At 39.5% G+C, this 21,237-nt stretch overlaps 1 protein-coding gene across 6 annotated transcripts in view; it reads left to right on the top strand.

Moving 5' to 3' along the window:
* Positions 1-21,237, top strand: part of RHOT1 (ras homolog family member T1) — a 67,785-nt gene that overhangs the window by 30,856 nt on the left and 15,692 nt on the right. For all 6 annotated transcript variants that reach the window (XM_069089892.1, XM_069089896.1, XM_069089897.1 and 3 more), the window contains exons 7-17: positions 1,060-1,168; positions 1,421-1,522; positions 6,141-6,239; positions 6,911-7,019; positions 8,123-8,243; positions 12,126-12,210; positions 12,578-12,723; positions 16,802-16,902; positions 17,258-17,388; positions 18,032-18,115; positions 20,267-20,386. In XM_069089892.1, the coding sequence (XP_068945993.1) occupies positions 1,060-1,168; positions 1,421-1,522; positions 6,141-6,239; positions 6,911-7,019; positions 8,123-8,243; positions 12,126-12,210; positions 12,578-12,723; positions 16,802-16,902; positions 17,258-17,388; positions 18,032-18,115; positions 20,267-20,386 (1,207 nt within the window). The remainder of the gene's footprint in view (positions 1-1,059; positions 1,169-1,420; positions 1,523-6,140; positions 6,240-6,910; positions 7,020-8,122; positions 8,244-12,125; positions 12,211-12,577; positions 12,724-16,801; positions 16,903-17,257; positions 17,389-18,031; positions 18,116-20,266; positions 20,387-21,237) is intronic.

Consider the following 21,237-nt stretch of genomic DNA (forward strand, 5'->3'; position numbering starts at 1 on the left):
TGTGAATGAAAAGAACCACCACAAAAGGGCCAAAAACCAACGTTGAGAAGTTATAAAGACCAGACTTGACCCCAAAGAATAAGGGAAGACATCTACTTATCACCACTTCTTGGTGGAGATGAGGGTGTCCAGGGTTTGTAACTTTGCATATTAATGTCTGGTGTTTTTCAAAGTGTTGATCAGTTTTGCTGAATTCATTTCTCCATTTTCTTTTTTCTTTTTTTTTTTTTCAAAAATGATTTGTTATAAAGGATGATTCTCTGGTATTGGGAAGGGGAAACAAACATGGGGAATTAAGTGATGTAACAACAAAATATATCAGATTTTTATCTATTATGGAATAAAAACAACAATAAAAATAAAAACAAGGCAAGGTACCCTTGTTGGGAGGGGAAATAACATAAGGACATCCTGGTAATATTGGACCCTCTGGCATGTATAAAGTCTGAGTTTTCCCAATAGTTGTATGGCCTCTTTCTGTGTATAGTTAAGACCTATGGGCTTATAGCCAGTAGCCAGTATAAAATAGAGCAGGTTACAACCTTTGCTCTGGTTTCAGAGATTAACCACCCCTGCTTGCTAGTACTTCCCTTACTGGTATTATGATTCCTTAGATTGGGCCCCACCTTTCTAGAATTATGGTACTTACACACCCTATGGTACCCACAAGCCCAGTAAGATGGGACCTACTTCACCTGAGTCAAGATCATATGTCCCACTCCTCCTGACCAGTTCTGACCTGTTCCAAGTTTTGTTGTGATATAACTGTGGGCAAGACTTCTGTGCAGGGAGACAAGGACTGGACAGTTTGAAGGATGGGGAAAATGTGCATAGGCGGTGAATAGTGAGAATGGTCTGTTGTAACCAAAGAGAACATAAGAGTTGGGGACCAGTGGGGTGGGTGTTGGGGAGAGGAGGTGGATGGGATGTTGTACTGACCTGCCTGAAGTGGAAGATAACTGGCTAGGGAGAAAGCTTCTCCAACTAGAATAGGTTGTGAAGTGAATTAGAAAAGTAACAAGTTCTTTACTAACTCTGACTGTGTCGTGTATATTCTAGGCTGCCTTTGATATTGGTTGGGAACAAATCAGATCTAGTGGAATACAGCAGTATGGAAACCATTCTTCCCATCATGAACCAGTACACAGAGATTGAGACCTGTGTGGAGGTAGGTAGGCAGGCGTGTGGGCATGTGTGCTATCCTCTTGGGTCAGCAAGGTCTAAGTAGTGCCCAGTTGTTGGTGGGGCTGGATGAAAGGATCAGCAGTGAAGCTACTGAGAAAGAGGGAGGGACTTGCCACTGGGTTCTTAACTCTGGTTTTTGCTCCAAGGAAACTCTGCTTCCTGTCACCACTTACTGAATGGGGTTTAACTTGTTACTCATATTTATTGAAGTGTAACTATTTAAACTGTCTTTTAGTGTTCAGCAAAAAACTTGAAGAACATATCAGAGCTATTTTATTATGCACAGAAAGCTGTTCTGCATCCTACAGGGCCCCTGTACTGTCCAGAAGAAAAAGAGGTACTTTAATTTTTCTTTATCTTTTTGTGGAGATAGGGGGAAAGTATAGGTGGCATCTTTTACTGGTGGTAAAGGATAGGTGGTATCTTTAAGAAGTTTTTTCTGGAATTTAAAGTTAAAGTTCTGAAATTTTTAAAAAAAATTTTAAAATTTTTATTTAATAGCTGAATTTTTCAGAAAATTTTCTGCTTAGCTTAAGTACCTAAATTATTTTAGTTCAAATATTTTTTGCATAAGTATCTTTGGAATAAAAATATATAGCAAATGAAATGCCAGTCATAGTTGGTGGCCTAATTTTGATGAAATAGAATTTTCAGACTGCAATCTAATTGACTTGGTCCATTTTGTGTAGAATTTGACTTGTTTAAAACATAATGGAATTAGATGCTCCCTTATAGTTTATAACTGAAAACATAAGTGATTTTTAATACCATTTTATTTGGTTTAATATGGATTTGATCCATATCAAATAGATATTTGAGACTAGTGTGCTGTTTAAGGATCCCTGTATAACATTTAATTATTCCCAAGATGCAGTTTTTAGTTTCACCCTGAAGAAGTGTTAGGTCCTCAGAGGAACCACACCTGCAGTTTGGGTTCTTGTCCGCCCTCTGAGTGCTTGGAGGTGTTTGGTTGCTGAGCATATATACTCTAGCGATCAGACCAGAAAGCTTCAGTGTAGTTATCTTAGACGAACTTTTCTGTTCATTTTCTTTTTTTGTCTTTCATTAAAAATGAAAAATCATACTCTTAAGCAACCTAACCTTAATTAGTAATACCAAGAGCTATAGTAAAAATACTGACTGTAGCTTAAACTTAAACCTTCTGGTGACTCCTGACTTTTCTCTGCCTTGGTGCATATGGGGTTTTCAGGACTGGTGTGAGGGCTGCTCATCCACCTTTGGTGTCCGTCCACCTGTCACTTGACTCTTACTTGTGGCTCTGAGAAGCTGTAGCATGCGCAGTGTCCGTACCCCAATAAATCATCTTGGCAGACAGGCGAGGACAGGTTGAGGGTAACCAGCAGGCCTCAGACCTGTCAGTGACTTAGGGGGATGTCCACCCCAAGCACATGAAGACGTCCCTCGGGGCAGTGGACAGTTTGTTTCAAAGGCCACAAAGGCGGCTGAAGCAAACACTGTGGAGACTTAGAGCTTGGTCAGACCTCAAAGATGCCAGGTCATCCACTGCATCCCATACCATGCCTGCCAGTCATCTTGATTTTTGTTTGTCCTGCCACTGGACTTCAAAGACCCTGGAAGAGAGAGTGAAACTGATACTGTGTAACTCTGCCTCACTTCAGTTCATACATGAGTCAGGACATCACCTGGGGTGATCTTGGTTCTCTTCCAAACGAAGGATGAGCAACAGCAACTGTTCTCTGCCTGATGCTCCACACTGATCTACTTCTTTGGCTGGCCTTAGTCGGCCTTTCTGATTCTTTTGCCAGTCTTTTTTCTTTGAAAAGAAAGATTACAAAAGAATCAATAGTACAGATAGTCCTTTTTGATTTCTTTCTCCCTTAAGAGTGATGTGAAGTAGTTGCCTTGATCTTTTATTTGCCAACTGTTTGCTCTCTTTTTAATTATTCTTAAAATTGGTTTTATGTTTTGTTGATCCTTTTTTTCCATGTTCCATCACTGTGTCTTCTTAGCTACTCTCTCTTCTGTGTCTTCTTTAAGTAGCTTCCTCTCTTGTAAAAAAGTAGTAAATAAAACCTTTGCTATTTGCAGGAGCTCCTAACAAGATGTAACCTAACCATCCTGTTACAGCTAACTCTCCAACCTGAAATATTTAGAGACTGCTTTCTTTTACAAAACTTCCATTTAAAAGTCCACAAACTTTTACTGGATATTTTAGACAGAACATTTAAGGTTTTTAAAAAGAAAATTAAAAGTTATTTTATTACAGTCATCCAAAAGGCTATATTCAAAATTAAAAATTCAGATCTATGAGCACTTCTAGGCAAAATATAAATAATAGAACCTTTTTTATCATTTCTTTGCTAGAGAGAGATTTTCGGGTTAGTAAAAATGAGATGTTCAAGTTAGTGAAAATCAGATTAATTTAGGTAATTAGTCTTAGTGCCCCGGAACAAAAAAGCTGGATTTAGAGTTGGAGGACACAAACTCTTGTCCTGTCTCTGCTACAGTGACAGTGGTCGTTGGGCTTGGTAAAACTTCCCCAAGACCTGTTTCTTCTTTTCTAAGATGAGTGATTTGGACCATGAGCTCTGTATCTCGCTTTCTCTAAACCCTATATTCCTAAAATGGTTTCAATATTTTTAGAAGGTTCAATTATAATATGTTAAAAGAGGAAGCTAGTATTTACATATCACATTCAGTTAATGGGTTGAGAGCAGTCACTGGTGTTTTTTAACTTTTACTGAGAAACATGGAATTGATTGTTTTTTCTATATTTGGCAACATCTTGTAATGGCTTTTTGCTATGGGGGAAGACACCACACGCACAGAATAAAAGACTGATTTTAGTCACAGCTGTGTGTCTTACTGTAGCAACTGATCTTTTTGAGAAACACCAGGAGCACTCTTGAAGATTTTGAACGTGGACTTAAACTGTCGTGTAAGACTGTAAAGGAACAAAGAGGCAGACCATCTTATGCTTGTCTTCTTGCTGTTTCTGAATGTGAAGATTACTTTTATAGAACTAGTATCTTATTGCTTCTTATCTGCCTCATGTATTCTTGAAGCACTGTTTTAACCGATTGGTCTTGTGTTTTGTTGTGCCCAAATGCCCACTCACAAAAGGAAATCATTGTAGATTCTATTACTAGAGTCTTTCTTGTTTTATTCTCAAATCCACTCCCTAATTCATTGAACTTTCTTCTGGACACCACTATTTTTTTTTTTAAGAGACAGCCTGTGTTTAGAATTTCCTTGCCTCTTTCTGAAGCCCCTTTATTATTCCAGTTACTTAATAGGGTAGCATGATCAAAACTGGCTTGAGTGAGCCATTTAGAAACATCCTTAATTCCCTCACATTCCTTCTGAGGATAGGCAACTTAGCAGAGGGATTCCCCAAGGCTACCATCCGATTCCTTTCTTTCACTTTGCTCATCCTGGACCTGGATCCAAATAAGTCATTCCTTTATCATGCTCTTCCTTCCCCCCATTCTGCCCCCAAAAAATGTTTCTCAAAGTTCTTTGTTATATACATACATTCATTTTATTCTTGGATCTAAATTAAACTAGATATATGTAAATAAAAGAGAATTCTGTAGGTGTTTGTTTATGCTGGTCCCGCTATTTCATTGGCCTAGGGAGCTTCCTGAATGGAAACTCCTTTCTAAAGTATATAGCAGTTTATCTGTGATTTAGTTCTGTGGTGTTGTTCCTAACCAGAAAGCTAGTTAGAAATGTGAGTGGCAGAACATGAACCCAGGTTTTTTGATTCCACCATCAGCTCTCTTTCCATCACATTAACTCTTCTGTGTCTTTTCAGTATCGACAAATGTAGACCTGAAAGGGACCTTTAAAATCATCTAGTTCAGCCTCCTTATTTTACAGATGAGGAAACTGAGGCCTAGAGAACCAGTCAACAGACATCTATTAGGTCTTAACCCTATGCCAGGAATTGTACCAAGTACCGGAAAGATAAATGACTTGTCCAGAGTCAAATAGATAGTAAATAGCAGAGACAGGATTTGCATTCTGGTCCACTGGCTTCAGGTTTGGCTTGCTTTCCTTTTTTTCTTCTTCTTTGTTTTTTTCACCCTTTTCACTCTTCCAGATTTACCCACACTAAAATTGCAGAAACACCTTTTAAAGCTTTTAAAGAATGTTACAGAATCATGAAAAACAGTCAGTTCTTACCTCAACATAGCTAACAGTGACCATGGAAGTGGTTCACACTTGAGCAAGAAGGTTTTGCCAACCACTTTTGAATAGGAATATTTTTTCTTACAGGCCTTATCATAAGAAGTGAGTTCTTATTATCAGAACTGATGATTACATAAAACCTTTTTCTTTGCTCTGTAGGTCTGTCTAACGGTCAGACTTTTCATAAGCCTGTTGAAGAAAGCCCCCAAATAATTTGTGAGAAGTTTCTGAGAATTCATATTCCCCAGAGAAGCCAGAGATCTTCCCTTTCATGCCCTTGAATCTTGGGTAGTTTAAACAATGGGGGCCAGAAGGGAAGAATAAAGAGGCTCCTCTTCCAAATATTGGCTCAGACAAAAAGGATCAATAGCATCCCGATGTCTAATGGGTATTAACTTGTCACTTATTGGTTTCATTTGTTGTTATGTGTTACTTTGATGGGGTAATAATATGAAAATTAAGTGAATATCTGAAATGGCAGAGGGAGTACCCGCATGTAGTCAAGAAAATCAGTCGGACAACTAATATGGAAATATGTTTTGCATGACTGCACATGTATAATCTATATCAAAGTGCTTGCCTTTGCAATAAAAGGGGAGGAGAGGGAGGGAGAGAATTTGGAACTCAAAATTTTAAAAAATAGTTCTACATGTAATTAGGGAAAAAATGAAATATTAAATAACTATTTTTTAAAGAAAGAAAAGAAAATCAGTTGGGAAACCTCCAGCATAAACAGATAGGTGAAAAACAACCTTCATTTTTCTCTTTTCCTTTTGTAGATGAAGCCAGCTTGTATAAAAGCCCTGACACGAATCTTCAAGATATCTGACCAGGACAACGATGGTACACTCAACGATGCGGAGCTCAATTTCTTTCAGGTAGAGAGAGGCCTGCTTATACGTTTAGTTCTTGGAGGACTCTGTCTCTTCTTTGGTAAATGCTTCCTGGCATTTAATTGCACTGATACACTCCACAGGTGTTAAGTTTCTCTTCCATGGGAGAGAGGCTTCTCCAACATAGAACTATCTCAGCCTTCCCACACAGGGTGCCTTTTACTTAAGCCTGGACCTTGTTTATAGTAGGGGGGATTAAAGTGAAGTGAAATCTATGACTGAATGCTTCTTCAACATTTGCACACAGAGCCACTACACAAAGAAGCCTTGGGTCTGTAGAAGGCTGTGGTGGCAGCAGAGGAAGAGTTTCTTTCCTCTCATTTGCTGCACTCATGAAATCTTGGCCAGGGACCGTTTCCTGTTTGGTTTCCTTAACCCCCTCCTTCCCATCACTTCTCTTAAGTCACGTGGTGCCTTTCTGCCTGTTATGGCCTTCCTAAGCTGGTGCCGGTGTGAGCGCCCACCTAAATGATGCAGTCCTGGGTCACTGAAAATCCCTGGCAGTTCTGGGTCATGGGACCACCCTCATTTTTTAGTTTGCTTGCTGTGATTGTAACCTATCTGTGTTGATTTTAGATTGCTTCGTAGATTAATATCATAAGGTTATTGTCTGATTTCACGCTGATTGCTTTTCATTATTTTATGTTGTTTGTTAGAGAATTTGTTTTAACACTCCATTAGCTCCTCAAGCACTGGAAGATGTTAAGAATGTAGTCAGGAAAAACCTAAGTGATGGAGTGGCTGACAGTGGACTGACCTTAAAAGGTGGGTGGGTGTTTGCTTTTTTCTCTTGAGCTTAATATCTGCTAAATTTGATAGAAGCAAAAGGTCCCTGTAGCATTCCTTTTGCAACTCTTAGAGATGTCCGTGTTTATTAAAACATTTGAAATCTGTTTCTGGGACCAGAGTTCCTACAGAGGCAAGCCTGTGGGTGGGCGTAGGGAGAGGTGTCTTAGGGAGAAGAATTGGAAGTTATCAGGTAGCCCTGGGAAAGATTAAGCCATCTGGCCTAATCTGCCAGCAGTCCAGCCTCGTGGCTGAAGCATTGACAAAATCTGTTGGAGGCAGTGCCCTTTGGTGGAGATATTTATGTGGCATACCCACTCCCAATGGTTACATATTGTCTTAGTTGTCTGGTCAGGGATTCACCTGAGAAAGGCAAATGTGGTCATGTTCAAAGAGCTTCCTTCAGAAACAGCCTTTAAATAGAAATTCTTTTTAGTAAAGACTTTCTGTCTGCTAGTCATATTTACCAAGTACAGAGTGTTCCCTATATTTCAGAGCAGCATACATTAGAGATGTGAAGTAGAAGTGAAGCACATGAAAGTAAAGCCCAGAATTTTCCATTATAGAAGGATGAGGAAAAAAAGATGTGTGAAATCATTTTTTCTCCTTTCCTGTCACTTTTGTGAATGTCATAGATTCTGGAATTCAGTTTAGATTTGCCTTCTCTGATGCATTTTTTGGGCCTTTTCATCCATTGTTTTCCCTTTTAGAACAGAATATATGCATGAAGTAAATATTCTGAAGTCAGCTGCCTTTTAAAACTCCAGCCTGAACTTTATTTGGATTACAAGTACAGTTTGGAAAATAGTTTTATTTTTAAAAAGTATTATTTGGTCCTAGGCATTGCTGTTCGATGATTAGCTCTTTTTTATCCAGCTTTCTATTTGACCGCATCTATCTCATCTTTCTGAGAGTCTTAGATGATTGACTTCTTAAGGAAAGTTGGTCATCATTTTGAACCAGTCTTGTTTGCCTAGATAGCACAGCACTACATTTAAGTACTCTTTTAGTAACAGTGGCATATAATAACATTTGGAAACCTTTTATCCAGAAGATTTACATACTAATTTGCTTTATTTCAGGCTTCCTTTTTCTACATACACTTTTTATCCAGAGAGGGAGACATGAAACCACTTGGACAGTGCTTCGTAGATTTGGTTACGATGATGATCTGGAGCTCACACCTGAATATTTATTCCCTTTGTATGTATCTCTACATTCCTACTTTCATTTATTCTTCAAGGATTTTTTCCCAAAACTTCCTTTAAGCATAATTGCCTATTGTTATCTGCAGACCCCATTGTGAAATTGTTTAATTTTCTATCCGATAACAAACTCTGCAGCTAAACACTTGGCTATAATTTCTTGTTCTTTATGGATTGCCAAGGCTAAAATAATGGCATAAAAATATCCTCAAGGATATGTAAATGACCATGAAAGGAAGATAAGGATGGGTAGGCATGAGAGTAGAGGAGTGGAAATCTCCTGGCAAGAGAGGCAGTAGGTGGATAGTCGGAGTATTACATTGGTGTTCTGAAGATTTTTTTTTGTCCTTGAGATAATAAAAGAACTAGAGGATGGATTTTCTATAGAGGATTTATGGAAATATGTTAAGGGAGAATCACACAGAACAAAGTATACATGGATTCTGAGCTTTACCAATAGAGGGAGTACCCACATCAGTGAGAACACAGATCTCTCTAATAATCTGAGTAAGGAATTTTGGGGGGACGGTGGGGATGGGGAGAGATGTGGTGTGCATGGAACATTATTTTCCCTATGCATTATATTAGGTTTTTGAGGAGATTATATTTATTTGTTCACATATGGCTGTGGTTCAGTTTGGTTCCGGAAAGGAATCCAGCCTGTTTCCCTATTCAGGCTAGAGCTCTAGAAATACAAGAAGGTAGATCATGATGATCAGGGACAGTTTCCCCTTGTGAGAATGGTCCTGATGAGGATCCTCAGGCACTTCACATGGGGGTGTTCACTGTCTGCAAGGGGAAAGCTCACCTAGGTGGATCCTTAGCCCACCCAGCCCTTTTCCCAGTTAACATTCCAAAACATTGGACATGTATTACACAGGTGCACACAAATATTGTAACAAAGCCCATTAGAAAAATCATAAAAATCCTTCTGTAACTAAATCCTTTGGCAACTTGTTCATTTATATCTTTATTTCTGTGTAGCTGTGTTCTGTAATGAAAATTTTCCTGATGTCATGTTTTTGCAAAGCAGTGACATAAGATAGGATATACCTATATGCCTAATTGTTATAAGCAAGATTCTCAAATTTTAAAGACATTTTACTGATATAATTTGTTTCTATGTAAGAAACACTTCCTGAGAAACCTCCCACCCTGCCACATACATACAAAAGGTATTTCCTGAGAAAAGAGTTTATCAGTTGTTATTTGAAAAGTGGGATCTATCATTTAATTTTGATAGTATGATTCCAACATTTACTTGTATTTGACAAGTTTTAGTGCCTCTCAATGTTGACTTTACTTATAGTTATATTTTGTATTGTTTTTCTCCTCTCAGCCCTGCTTTCTTCACTCTGTATCAGTGCATATAAGCCTTCCAATAGTTTTGTGAATTCTTCATATTCATCTTTCCTTATGTCTCAGTAATATCCTATTACATTTGTATATCATAATTTGTTTTGCCATTTCTCAGTTGTTGGGCACATATTTTGTTTATAAATAATACAGTGTTAGGAAGATTCTTCAACTAGTAAGTTAAAATTAATCGTTTCCTATAGACCCGTAACTATTTTCTTTTTTTTTTGGAGGGGGGAAGGCAGGGCAGTTGGGATTAAGTGATTTGTCCAAGGTCACACAGGCTAGTAAGTGTTAAGTGTCTGAGGCCCGATTTGACCTCAGGTGCTCCTGACTCCAGGGCCGGTGCTCTATATTCACTGTGCCACCTAGCCGCCCCCATACCTATTTTCTAATGTAGACAAAGTTACTACCTTCTAGGCTAATATAAAGCATGTTAAATGTTTAAGGGTAATGTAGATACTGTATGCATTCTTACTGAAAAGATAAAATGTTAGAAAGCTGTGACAAAAATAGGCCTCATGCTGACCATATACCACTCTGATAGTAATGGAATGTGGAGATTCCCCTGTATTGGGCTTGGTTTTCAAATTGATTGTGTTAAAACCCAGAGCTTGTTAATACCACCTGTGGGATGGACTTGTTGATGTGAAAAGAAAGTCCTGAACTGGGAGGAGCTGGTGACGTAGATTTGGAGAGACAAGAGAGAGGCGGAAGACCTTTTTTTTTGGAAGCAGCACCTCGTGGGCAGAGAGAGAGACTAAGAGAATTGCTGGTTGCCGCTTTGAATCGCCCTGGACTTTTGAGAACTGCCCCCTGAGCTGCCAAGGACTGAGGAGACATGGCTGTTTTGCTGGTACTTTGTTTGTCTGTTTTGATGTTGTTTTGCCAGATTTGTCCTCCCCTGAGCTGCCAAGGACTGAGGAGACATGGCTGTTTTGCTGGTACTTTGTCTGTCTGTTTTGATGTTGTTTTGCCAGATTTGTCCATTGGTGAAAAACAGCCATGTCTCCTCAGTCCTTGGCAGCTCAGGGGGCAGGTCTCAAAAGTCCAGGGCGATTCAAAGCGGCAACCAGAAAATCTCTTAGTCTCTCTCTCTGCCCACGAGGTGCTGCTTCCAAAAAAAAGGTCTTCCGCCTCTCTCTTGTCTCTCCAAATCTACGTCACCAGCTCCTCCCAGTTCAGGACTTTCTTTTCACATCAACAAGTCCATCCCACAGGTGGTATTAACAAGCTCTGGGTTTTAACACAATCAATTTGAAAACCAAGCCCAATACAGGGGAATCTCCACATTCCATTACTATCACAACCACGCAGAAGTTTCCTCAGCCATTCTATCCCATTAGTAACTTTTTTTCATCACTAACTCCTAGGCTGCTAAAGTAGTAAGAACTACTTTTACATTTTTCACTTGGGTCCACCATTTTCTTCTTTTATTCCAGCAATATAGTCCCCTCTAAGCAAGTCCCTTTTCATTAAAGCACACATATATTAAAGCACAATCATTAAAAAATCGAGCAAAAACTCAATTGTAGAAAATTGTATGTAGCAAGCAGGTAAAGATGTGAATGGGAAAAAATGGCATCTTTATTTTCACTAACTTCTAACTAAAATTTAGTGTTGCCTTCAGTTGTTTAAAAATATGATTCTGCAAAGCCCATAGCCTTTGCCAGACAGCCAGAAGAAAATGATACAAGAAAGGTGAAGAAATTATTACAAGCAGACACTCATTACTTAATTTGACAGAGGCTAACACGATAATCATATGTCTCATTACCAGAGAGTAGATCTGGGACTTCTCTGTCCGTCCTTGTGTGACTTTCTCATATTAATGTCTCCAGTTTAATATCAGAGATTTTTCTTAGATTCCATGATGCACTGAGGAAACAGTTCTTTCCAAGTCACTAGAAACCAAGTCCATTCCCTGGATTTTACCGAGGAATCATTTTACATGTTCCACATCTCTAGGCCCATTTTTATTTGGACAAAGTATTGTAGAGTATGCTTCCCACTTTTAGGTCTTTCCTGACTGATCTGGTGACTGGTCTCTTAGGATATTCTCATAGGCCACTGTAACTTCCCAACCTGCATTAATAATCATCCTTCCTTCTCCCAGTTTCCTTATACTTGATGCTTTCTTTCTCTGAAAGGGCATCCTGTCCCCAGATGCATTTGTTCGTATTTCTATCCCCTACAGTTTTTTTGGGCATAAGTCTCACCAGTCCTTTCACCAGTGCAGATCTCCATGTTTTCATTCTGTGTGATTCTTATACCGCTCTTTATAGGTTCTCCTTAGAGGATCTACCATGTACGTATAAAAAATGTTTACACTATACCCTTTACTTATGAATGTCATTATCTTTGATCCTAAGGCTGTTTACCAGAGAGAACTCACTTTGAGAAATACACTTGCTTAAAAAAACTTTTACATAAGATTACTTCTAATATTTTCATATTTATTTCTTGGTTAACATTTACATCTAGATAACCAGTTTTTATTTTACCTTTTCTTTTTGATCTATAGACTAAAAATACCTCCTGACTGCACCACCGAATTAAATCATCATGCATATTTATTTCTTCAAAGCATTTTCGACAAGCATGATTTGGTAAGCTTTTACCTCTGATTTTGATGTTTTATGGTACATACATCTATGTGATTGGCTTACATTGATTTTTTTTAACTGTGATTGGTAAATTCACATAAGACAAGAAACTTATTAAACGCTTTGAATTGGACAATTGAAGTGATTTTACTACTCTTTATTATTTTCTAAACTTTTATGAAAATTCAAAATACTTTTTCAACTTAGAATTACATTTGAAAATAACTAATAGATTTTTCACAGAAGATTTACTTGAATACATGGAAAATTTAGATTCATTAATTTGATTTTGGATATAGAAGTAGGAAGCTCTTATTTTGGAGAATTAACCTCTTAGGGAACCACTACCTTCATTTTTATGTATTTTCAGGATAGAGACTGTGCTTTATCTCCTGATGAGCTTAAAGATTTATTCAAAGTCTTCCCTTACATGCCTTGGGGGCCTGATGTAAACAACACAGTTTGTACAAACGAAAGAGGATGGATCACCTATCAGGGATTTCTTTCACAGTGGACGTGAGTATAAAATTCACTTGTCTTGATTAAAGAATGGCATGTAGTTTCAAGTGATGTTTTTATAGGATTAATACCATGGAAAGTTTTGTAGTTCTTCTGAAGTACAAGAGTGTCTCACTGGTGGTTTACAAAATTCACCATCTTGCTAATTATGCCCTACCTCTAATAAATGTTCAGTCCTGCCTGATGTGGCCACTGGACAGAAGTGTTTAAATTGTTTCTTCTGCCTTGGTTTATATTTCTGTTCTCAAGAGTGTGAGAGTTTCAGATTTTTTTTATGCCATGGAACTAGATAGAGCAAAGACACAACCGGTCATAAAAACAGGAAAATAAGGAGAATTTGTTACACGCTTTCCCCTCTTCTCCATGAAGGTAGATCTTTAGATGTGTGTTATACGTAAATCTTTCTAACTTGGTTCTGACAACTCTCTTACCTGATTTGTGTGATTATAATGAACATTAAAGTATTATTTGGAATGTTTTCATATAAACACATCTAAAATATAGATTGAAGATGTATCTGGTTAGAGCTGTGATGCATTTGGTTGAAACTGGAAACATATGTGTGAGCTTCCAATATCTGGTGACTGTTGTCATTCGAGTTCGGCTGGGATGCCCAGTGGCTTCTGATTTCTTTCTCCAGTGTATCCTTCTGTCAGGCAGTCAGAGGTTAAGTGACCTGCCCAGGATACACAGCCAGGAAGTGTCTGAGGCTGAACCCACTGCTCTATTCACTGCTCCAGTCTTTATTTATACATACCACATTGTTAATTCTTACATATCAAAACAGGTAAAATTTGCTTTGACATTGAGACCACTAGGGGGTGCAGAGGGTTTAGTGCTGACAAGGCTAGAAGCTGCGATGCTGGGCCAGGTACTGAGCTGATAGTTGGCCTCTAAGCTGTCTCCCAGCTCTCAGTCTATAGTCCTGGTGTAATTTAATCAGATCAGTTAAACTTTATCAGTTCTAGAGGATAATTCAGTCTACCTGTGAGCGTTTTTATTAAGTGCTTACTATGTGCCCGGTATTGAACTAGGCTTTGGGAATAAAGAGATAAAAATGAAACAGTCCTGACTCTTGTACACATAATATCCACAAAAGATGGATGGTCATTTCGGGGCTAAGCACTGGCCCTGGGGGGGGGGGAGGGGAATCAGGAAGGCCTCCTGGAGGAGGTGGTACTGGAGCAAAGCTGGAGAAAGCCTGGGGTTCTGAGAGTCCCAGGTGAGAAGGGAGAGCCCAGAGGGTCTGGAGCCAGCCTATGCAGGGGCGTGCAGAGAATCAGCCACATGTCCAGTCTGAGGGACATAAAGGGGAGTGAGTGATACAGAGATGAACATGAGGTGGTTTTTATTAACTTAAAGGGAAATGTTCCTTTAGAATAATTTATAAACTGGGCTGTGCAGTGGCTTTGGGTCTCCACGTCAAACTGAGTGTCCTTGGAAAGCAAGAAACTCCATTGCCTTTTATGAATTTTTCATATATTGGCTATAAGGAAAGATCCTGTTTAAGGTATAGTAGTAGTAATTGTTGGCATGTGTTTAGCACTTAAGAGTTTCCAGAACACTTTATAAACATTATTTCATCCTCACAACATCTCTATGAGGCAGGTAATATAAGATTTGTCATTCCCATTTTACAGATGAAGAAACAAAGCCTCAGAGGCTTACCGACTTGTCCAGAGTATCTGATCTCTTCTCACTCTGTGTGTACTTTCCATCATTGAAAATAAATACATGTGGGATGGCTAAGTGGCACAGTGAATAGAGCACCAGCCCTGGAGTCAGGAGAACCTGACTTCAAATCGGGCCTCCGACACTTAACACTTAATAGTTGTGTGACCTTGGGCAAGTCACTTAACCCCAATTGTCCTGACTTCCCCTTCCAAAAAGCAAAAAAAAACCCCAAAACCTTAAAAAACAAAGAAAATAAATACATGCCCTTTTGTTACTTTGGTAGGTTTGCTCATGTCTTTGGGACGCTCAGAAGCCCCTGATCTTGCATTCTCTAATGTTCTAGAGGCTTTATTCTTCTAATACAAGAAAATCATACTTTCTTGCACTGATGTTTCTGGAGACTTGTTTTGGGGCATTTGGTAAACTTAAGTATTGATGCATGATTGTTGCTTGTTTCTTTACTGTCAACATCCTTTGTTTATAAAACAGAACTTTCACAGTTGGATCAGTTTGCTCATCTGTGAGCTGAGAGGGGGGGTTGGACTCACTGGCCTCTGGGCTCCCTTTAGTTTCTATTATGGTCCTCCACCACAGCCTTATGAGAAACCAGCCAGGTTTTCGTTACTTTACAGATGAGTAAGAGAGCATATAGACAAAGAACCAGCTTCCGAGTAAAGAGAAAGGCCTGGCTTCAAGGCCCACCTCTGACACAGATTTGGCCGTGTGATCCTAACTTCTTGTTGCCCCCAAACAACAGATGCTGCTGTTCATTGGCGTAGGGAGCTTCCTTCGAGGGAGTGGCTTGCCTCAGTGAAATTACAGATCTCTACCAAAAAAACCCCAAAACCAGAGTATAGATAAACTTAAGTTTAAGTTAAGAGACTTACCTAAAATTACGTAGATAATAATAAGTCCTTCCCTGAAACCCAGGTCCTCTAACCCTGACATCCTGAGTTCCTTTCTCTTCACCCTGTTCAGTTATTTTTTCAGTTTTGTCTGACTCTTTGTGAACCCATTAGGGGTTTCCTCGGCAAAGATACTGGAGTGGTTTGCCATTTCCTTCTCCAGTAAATTAGGCAAACAGAGTTTTAAGTGACTTGCCCAGGGTCACACTGCTAGTGAGTGTCTGAGGCCAGATTTGAACTCAGGAAGGTGAATCCTTCCTGACTCCAGGCTCAGCTGCCCCACTCTCCACCCCACTAAGTGGTTAATAATCATGGGAAGTAGATGTGTAAGTTGAAGAGCTTGCTCCCTGGGTGATGTTCTCCTCAGAGATAGAAAGCAGGCTTTTTGGGGACTTCATGAAAGCTTTCTTTGCCACATAGAGAGGTGTCCCGTAGAGAGACAAGAGGATGGAGAGATGTTGGCTTGGAGTTGGGCGGCCTAGCCACAGATCGCACCTCAGGCACTTCTAGGTTGTCTGACCTGGCAGATTGTTTAGCTCTTGGCTCTTCAGCTTCTTTACCTGTGAAATTAGGGGTTTGGGCTAGAGGGACTGGAGAGCTCTAAGGTCTTTTCCAGCTTCACATCTAAATACTCTCATAGCTGTGCTCCACTTGGCCTACTTCTTCTGGTCAGAGTTTATTTTATTTTCAGCAAGCTCATTGGATAGCTATTTACTTCATTCTCTTTTCCAAACTAGAAAACACCTTTTTACAGGACTGTGAGAGAGGCTACATGGTATGATGTATTGGTTCTTAGCCTGGGGTTAAAATGACCTCTTTAGTGTCACTGAAATTTAGCATTTCCTCCAATTATGAAAAAGGGCAATAAACCATTCTTCTGAGAAGGGGACCATAGACTTCACCAGAGTGGTACAGGGTCCGTGAGCCACAAAAAAGATGAAGAATCCTTGCTGTGTATAATGGTCAGAGAGCTGGTCTTTAAGGCAGGAAGACCTGTGTTCAGGTCTTCCCTCTGACATATCAGTATGGTCCTAGAAAAGTCACTTATCCTCTCAGAAAAGGGCTGACCACCATTGTCAGAGGAGTTTCCTTATCCAGGAGTTGAGTGATAATAACATTAACTCTAACAATAGCTTACATGTATTGTGGGGCTATACAACTGAAAAATAACAAACCCACTTCCACTGAGCATCTTGGTTTTCACCACAGTATCAGAGTTGATTATCCCTGAGACACAAAGAGGTTGTGTGATGTGCCCCAAATCAGGTCCTGTCTAGGAAGTGGTGGAGCTGGGGGCTTGGAGATGTCGAGTTCTGACTCCAGGCCAGTGCCCTGAACACCAAGGTAGCTCAAGGAAGAGTTTTCGCAGAAAGAGGAAGCATGTGAACCTCTTCTGTCTGGAAGGGATGACTCCACTCTTGAGCTATTAGAGCTCTGTGCCTATGCCTGTTCCTTTAGAAGTTATTCACTGTTTCTTTAATCTTCCCTTTCATTAGGCTTACGACCTATTTAGATGTACAGCGCTGTCTGGAGTATTTGGGCTATCTAGGCTACTCCATACTGACTGAACAGGAATCTCAAGCTTCTGCCATCACGGGTGATTATCTGCATTTTTTTTTATTATGTCTCAATTGTAAATACCAAAGAATTAAAATAAATTGGTCTTCATTGTTCTTCCCACACGTTAACTCTAGTATGTTTTCCTCCATTTGCTTGTTATAATTCCTTTGTAATACAGAGAGCACGAGAGGATTAAAGTTGTTTTCTTTGATTCAGATTCTGGTCCATGGAGTTTGCTTATTCTATTTAATAAGGTATTGTTTTTATAGGGCCTTGATCTTAAGTGCAAATATTGCTTAAAACAGATGAGTGACCATATAACTTCATGTTTTCCCTAAGGCAAAATAAAGGCTGAAAAATGGTTCATCGTGTTTTTTTATTTGTTTATTTAGTAACAAGAGATAAAAAGATAGATCTTCAAAAGAAGCAGACTCAGAGAAATGTGTTTAGATGTAACGTTATTGGGATGAAAGGTTGTGGGAAGAGTGGAGTTCTTCAGGCTCTCCTCGGAAGAAACTTAATGGTAGGTTTTCAGCTTTCAGAAACTTAACAAAATGATGTATGCTTGTTTCTTTGTAGATCCTTTTCAAATTGTTGTATTTGGTGGATGAGGATTTATTAAAACTCAGTGACATCTATATCAGGAGCAAAGAAATAGTTTAAAGCATTAATAGTCCTTCTAGAGTTGAACTACTTGAAAAACACTGAACCAAGTTTTTTGTTTGTGCCCTAATTGTTCGCAGCATTTGCCTTCCTCGTTTCTTATCCCAGGGTCCCACATGTGGTGAGCAGTTGGAAGTGTGCCCACCCCCATTGAGTCTTTCATTCTTCTAAATGTTTTAAAATGAAAGGACCCCAAGACTGTGGCCTTTCAGCCAGAAGGGGCTCTGGAATTGGCATTTTCAGTAATTGATTTTGCCTCATTTTCAACTATTGCTTTATTTATGTAGAACATTTTGATCCACCAGCATATGTAGAAAAGTCTTTTGCCCCTTAGATGCTGATAACTAAACAATATAAGACCAACATAATTTTCATGTTTGCTAAGTGGCAAATAGTACAGAAAAGAAAAGTCCTTTTTATTTATAAAACTGTGATTTATTGGTGGAAATTTAGTGGCATGATTTCATATTGCAAATAATAAAAGATTTCTGTTTCACTTTCAGAGGCAAAAACACATTCGTGATGACCATAAATCTTATTATGCAATTAATACTGTTTATGTATATGGACAAGAGAAATACTTATTGGTAAGAAATTTTGTGTCCATTTTACCCATAAACACTTGAATTTTGCAGTGTCAGGCACAAAGTGGGAGTGATTTGCCAGTTTATTTATGGAATTATTAATTGTGACTAAGGGAATGGGACTGCAAGGAGTTCCTATGGGAGCAAGCACATCCATTTCTTTGGATGTTCACCAGGAAAGACCACAATGGCAGTAAGTAGGGAGTAATACTTGAGTCATACTGGGCCTTTCATGAGGCCCAGTGTACAGAGGCAGGTCTGGAATTAGGTGGGGGGAGTGGTAGAGGGAGACAGGCAGCATGGGAAAGAGAATGAGGAAGGGGAGAGGCATGGAGAGTCAGCATAGACCAGCATTGGAAGAGTATGGGGGACAGGAGTTGAGGGTGTCATTTTTATAGAGTTTGGTGCTAGAGAGTGAACTGACTCTTATTTTTTGCTACCTTAGGGTTAGTTCTTTAAGATATCTGCATTATCTCAAAGTTATTAGCTGCATCTTAGGGTTGGTTCATCAACATAATATTTGCTGATATGTGCTGGTCTTAACTGCACATGTCTGGAACACCATGCTCAGGTGGCAGGACCAAGGGGTCCTTATCATAAGGCCTGACTGTCTTCCCCTCATTCAGCACCTAGTCTCAGGATGTAGCCTTGGTTAATCTGTGGGACAGTTTCCAGTGACTCCTCAGCTCCTCCAATTTATGAGATAATTTGCAGGTAACTGTTATGCCCCCTTCAGTTATGGGACCCTCTGTAAGTGACTGCCAGTTTTCCCATTGCCTTCTTACTTCCTTCTCCTTTTATTTGATACCAACAACTTAGGATGCTGCCTAGAAGGGGTAGTGGTGGTTAAGGGACCAGAACAAGTGACACTTTTCACATAAGAAACTGAAATCAGTGCTTGTTGGTTGTTTGAGCAGGATAGGTCCTCAGACCTGACTTGTGATTAGACCCATGAATGCACACCATGTGTGAATTTGAGCAAATCACTGACTCCTCAGTGCCTTCATAGTCACCCGACCCCAGTGCTCCCCTAACTTTGGAAAACTGCTGACCTCCATCAGGGAAGGGAATTTCTGTCCTGAGATCTCCATATAGTAGATCACATACCCAGGTTAAACAAACAAACTCCCCTGCTACTTTAAAAGAGCCATTATTTCATCACTGTATGAACAAGAAATGAATAGTACAGTTATCAAAGCCTCATCTAGAATCTCTCTGGAGAGTTTAATTAAATTTATATAAGACTAGTTCAGTGAAAAAATAAGAGGAGGACCCAGAAGGCCTTTCTGGGTGTCTAAGGGTCTTCCATCAACAGTTGGACTCTTCTCAGTCTGCCAATAAAAATAACCACACTGAATTTAAATTTATCTGTAGTCTACCAGGTTAAATCTTCTTAGTGATGTTTTATGGTTCTTTTTTTTTTATTCCTCTTTACCCTGTGTCCCTCTCTCATCAGCATAGTGTTTAGATCCTCCCAAAGTTTGATGACCTTTTTCCAAATTAGGTGAGTCATGCATAGCTGGTAATGCCACCCTATGCCCAAAAGTAGTTCCAGCAACTTGGAAGCCTAATGTGAAGGGAGAGGGGAGAGAAAATGCAGGAACGGGTAGTCAAGTCTGTACAGCTCAGTGTGGGCCATGCTCCTCCCAGTGATTTCTTTGGAGCCAGCCTCCTCCTCGGCTCTTCTCCTAATTGGGATCAGCTTAGGTGTTCTGTACAGAGGGACACTTACCCCACTTCCACTTTTTAAAAGCATCCAAGGAAATGGTGAAGATGACTGTGTAATCTGTACATCGTTCTCAGAACAGACCAAAGAGCAGATGATAGTGACGATTATTTACACACATACAGGACTTAACAAATGTTGTCTTATTTGATCCTCACCACAGCCCAGGAAGGTGGGTACTTGATTAGCTCCATTTTTCAGATGAAGAAACTGAAGCTGATAGAAAGAGCTTACGTGACTTAATACTGAATCACACAGCTTGTGAATGTCTCAGGCTGCATTTGAACTCAGGTCTTTCTGACTCTAGGCTCAGGGCTTTGTACACTGTGACGCCCCCTAACTGTCTTTTGATGTAGAAGAACTCTTGGTGTACAATGAACATTTATGTTTCCTGGTATTTACATTGATTGTTTATCTTTTGTTTCAAGTTGCATGATATCTCTGAATCTGAATTCTTAACTGAGGCGGAGATCATATGTGATGCTGTATGCCTGGTGTATGATGTCAGTAATCCCAAGTCCTTTGAATATTGTGCCAGGATTTTTAAGGTTTGTAACTGTTGTGTTCTGTTATCAAAGGCATGCCCATATGGAATTTAACAAGTCTCTAGCGAGCCTAGAGCATTGTTTAGTTTTGTTTCCTAGATTAAAGAAAGATTGTTCTGATCCTGTTTGTAGTCTGAGAGTGGCCTAAACAACCCAAGTCTAAGAGTTGTCATTCTCTCTGCTAATCCTTTTAAAAGTAATGATGCCTTCCCAGTTTAGAACTGAAACAGTTCATCCTTTGACCCAGCAATTCCACTCCTAGGGTTATATCCCAAAGAGATCATACAAGTGGGAGGAAGACCCATATGTACAAAAATGTTTATAGCAGCTCTTTTTGTGGTGGCAAAGAATTGGAAATTAAGGGGGTGCCCATCAATTGGGGAATGGCTGAACAAGTTGTGGTACATGCATGTTATAGAATACTATTGTGCTATAAGAAACGAGGAGCAGATGGTCTTCATATTTACCTGGAGAGGCTTATACGAACTGATGCTGAGTGAGAAGAGTAGAACCAGGAGAAATTTGTACACAATTACAGACACAAAATATGTGTGATGACCAGCTTTGATAGACTGGACTCTTCTCAGCAATGCAGTGATATAAGTCAATCCCAAAAGACTCATGATGGAGAGAAATGTGTGCATCCAGAGAAAGAACTGAGTTTATAACCAGATGGAAGCAAAATACCTGATCTTTTTCCTTTTCTTGTTTGGTTTTATGTCCTCTTTACCATTTTTCATTCCATCTGACACAATCTGTCTTTATAACCTGACTAATGTATAATGTGAAAGTATTTACAGATCCTATCCTTGACTATATGCCGCCATGGAGGGAGGTGGGGAGGAAGGGGGACA

This window comes from Petaurus breviceps, unplaced genomic scaffold (genome assembly GCF_028583685.1).
Source record: "Petaurus breviceps papuanus isolate PSGF00001 unplaced genomic scaffold, PetGlider_PUasm1.0 186, whole genome shotgun sequence".
In the NCBI taxonomy this organism is placed as follows: Eukaryota; Metazoa; Chordata; class Mammalia; order Diprotodontia; family Petauridae; genus Petaurus; species Petaurus breviceps.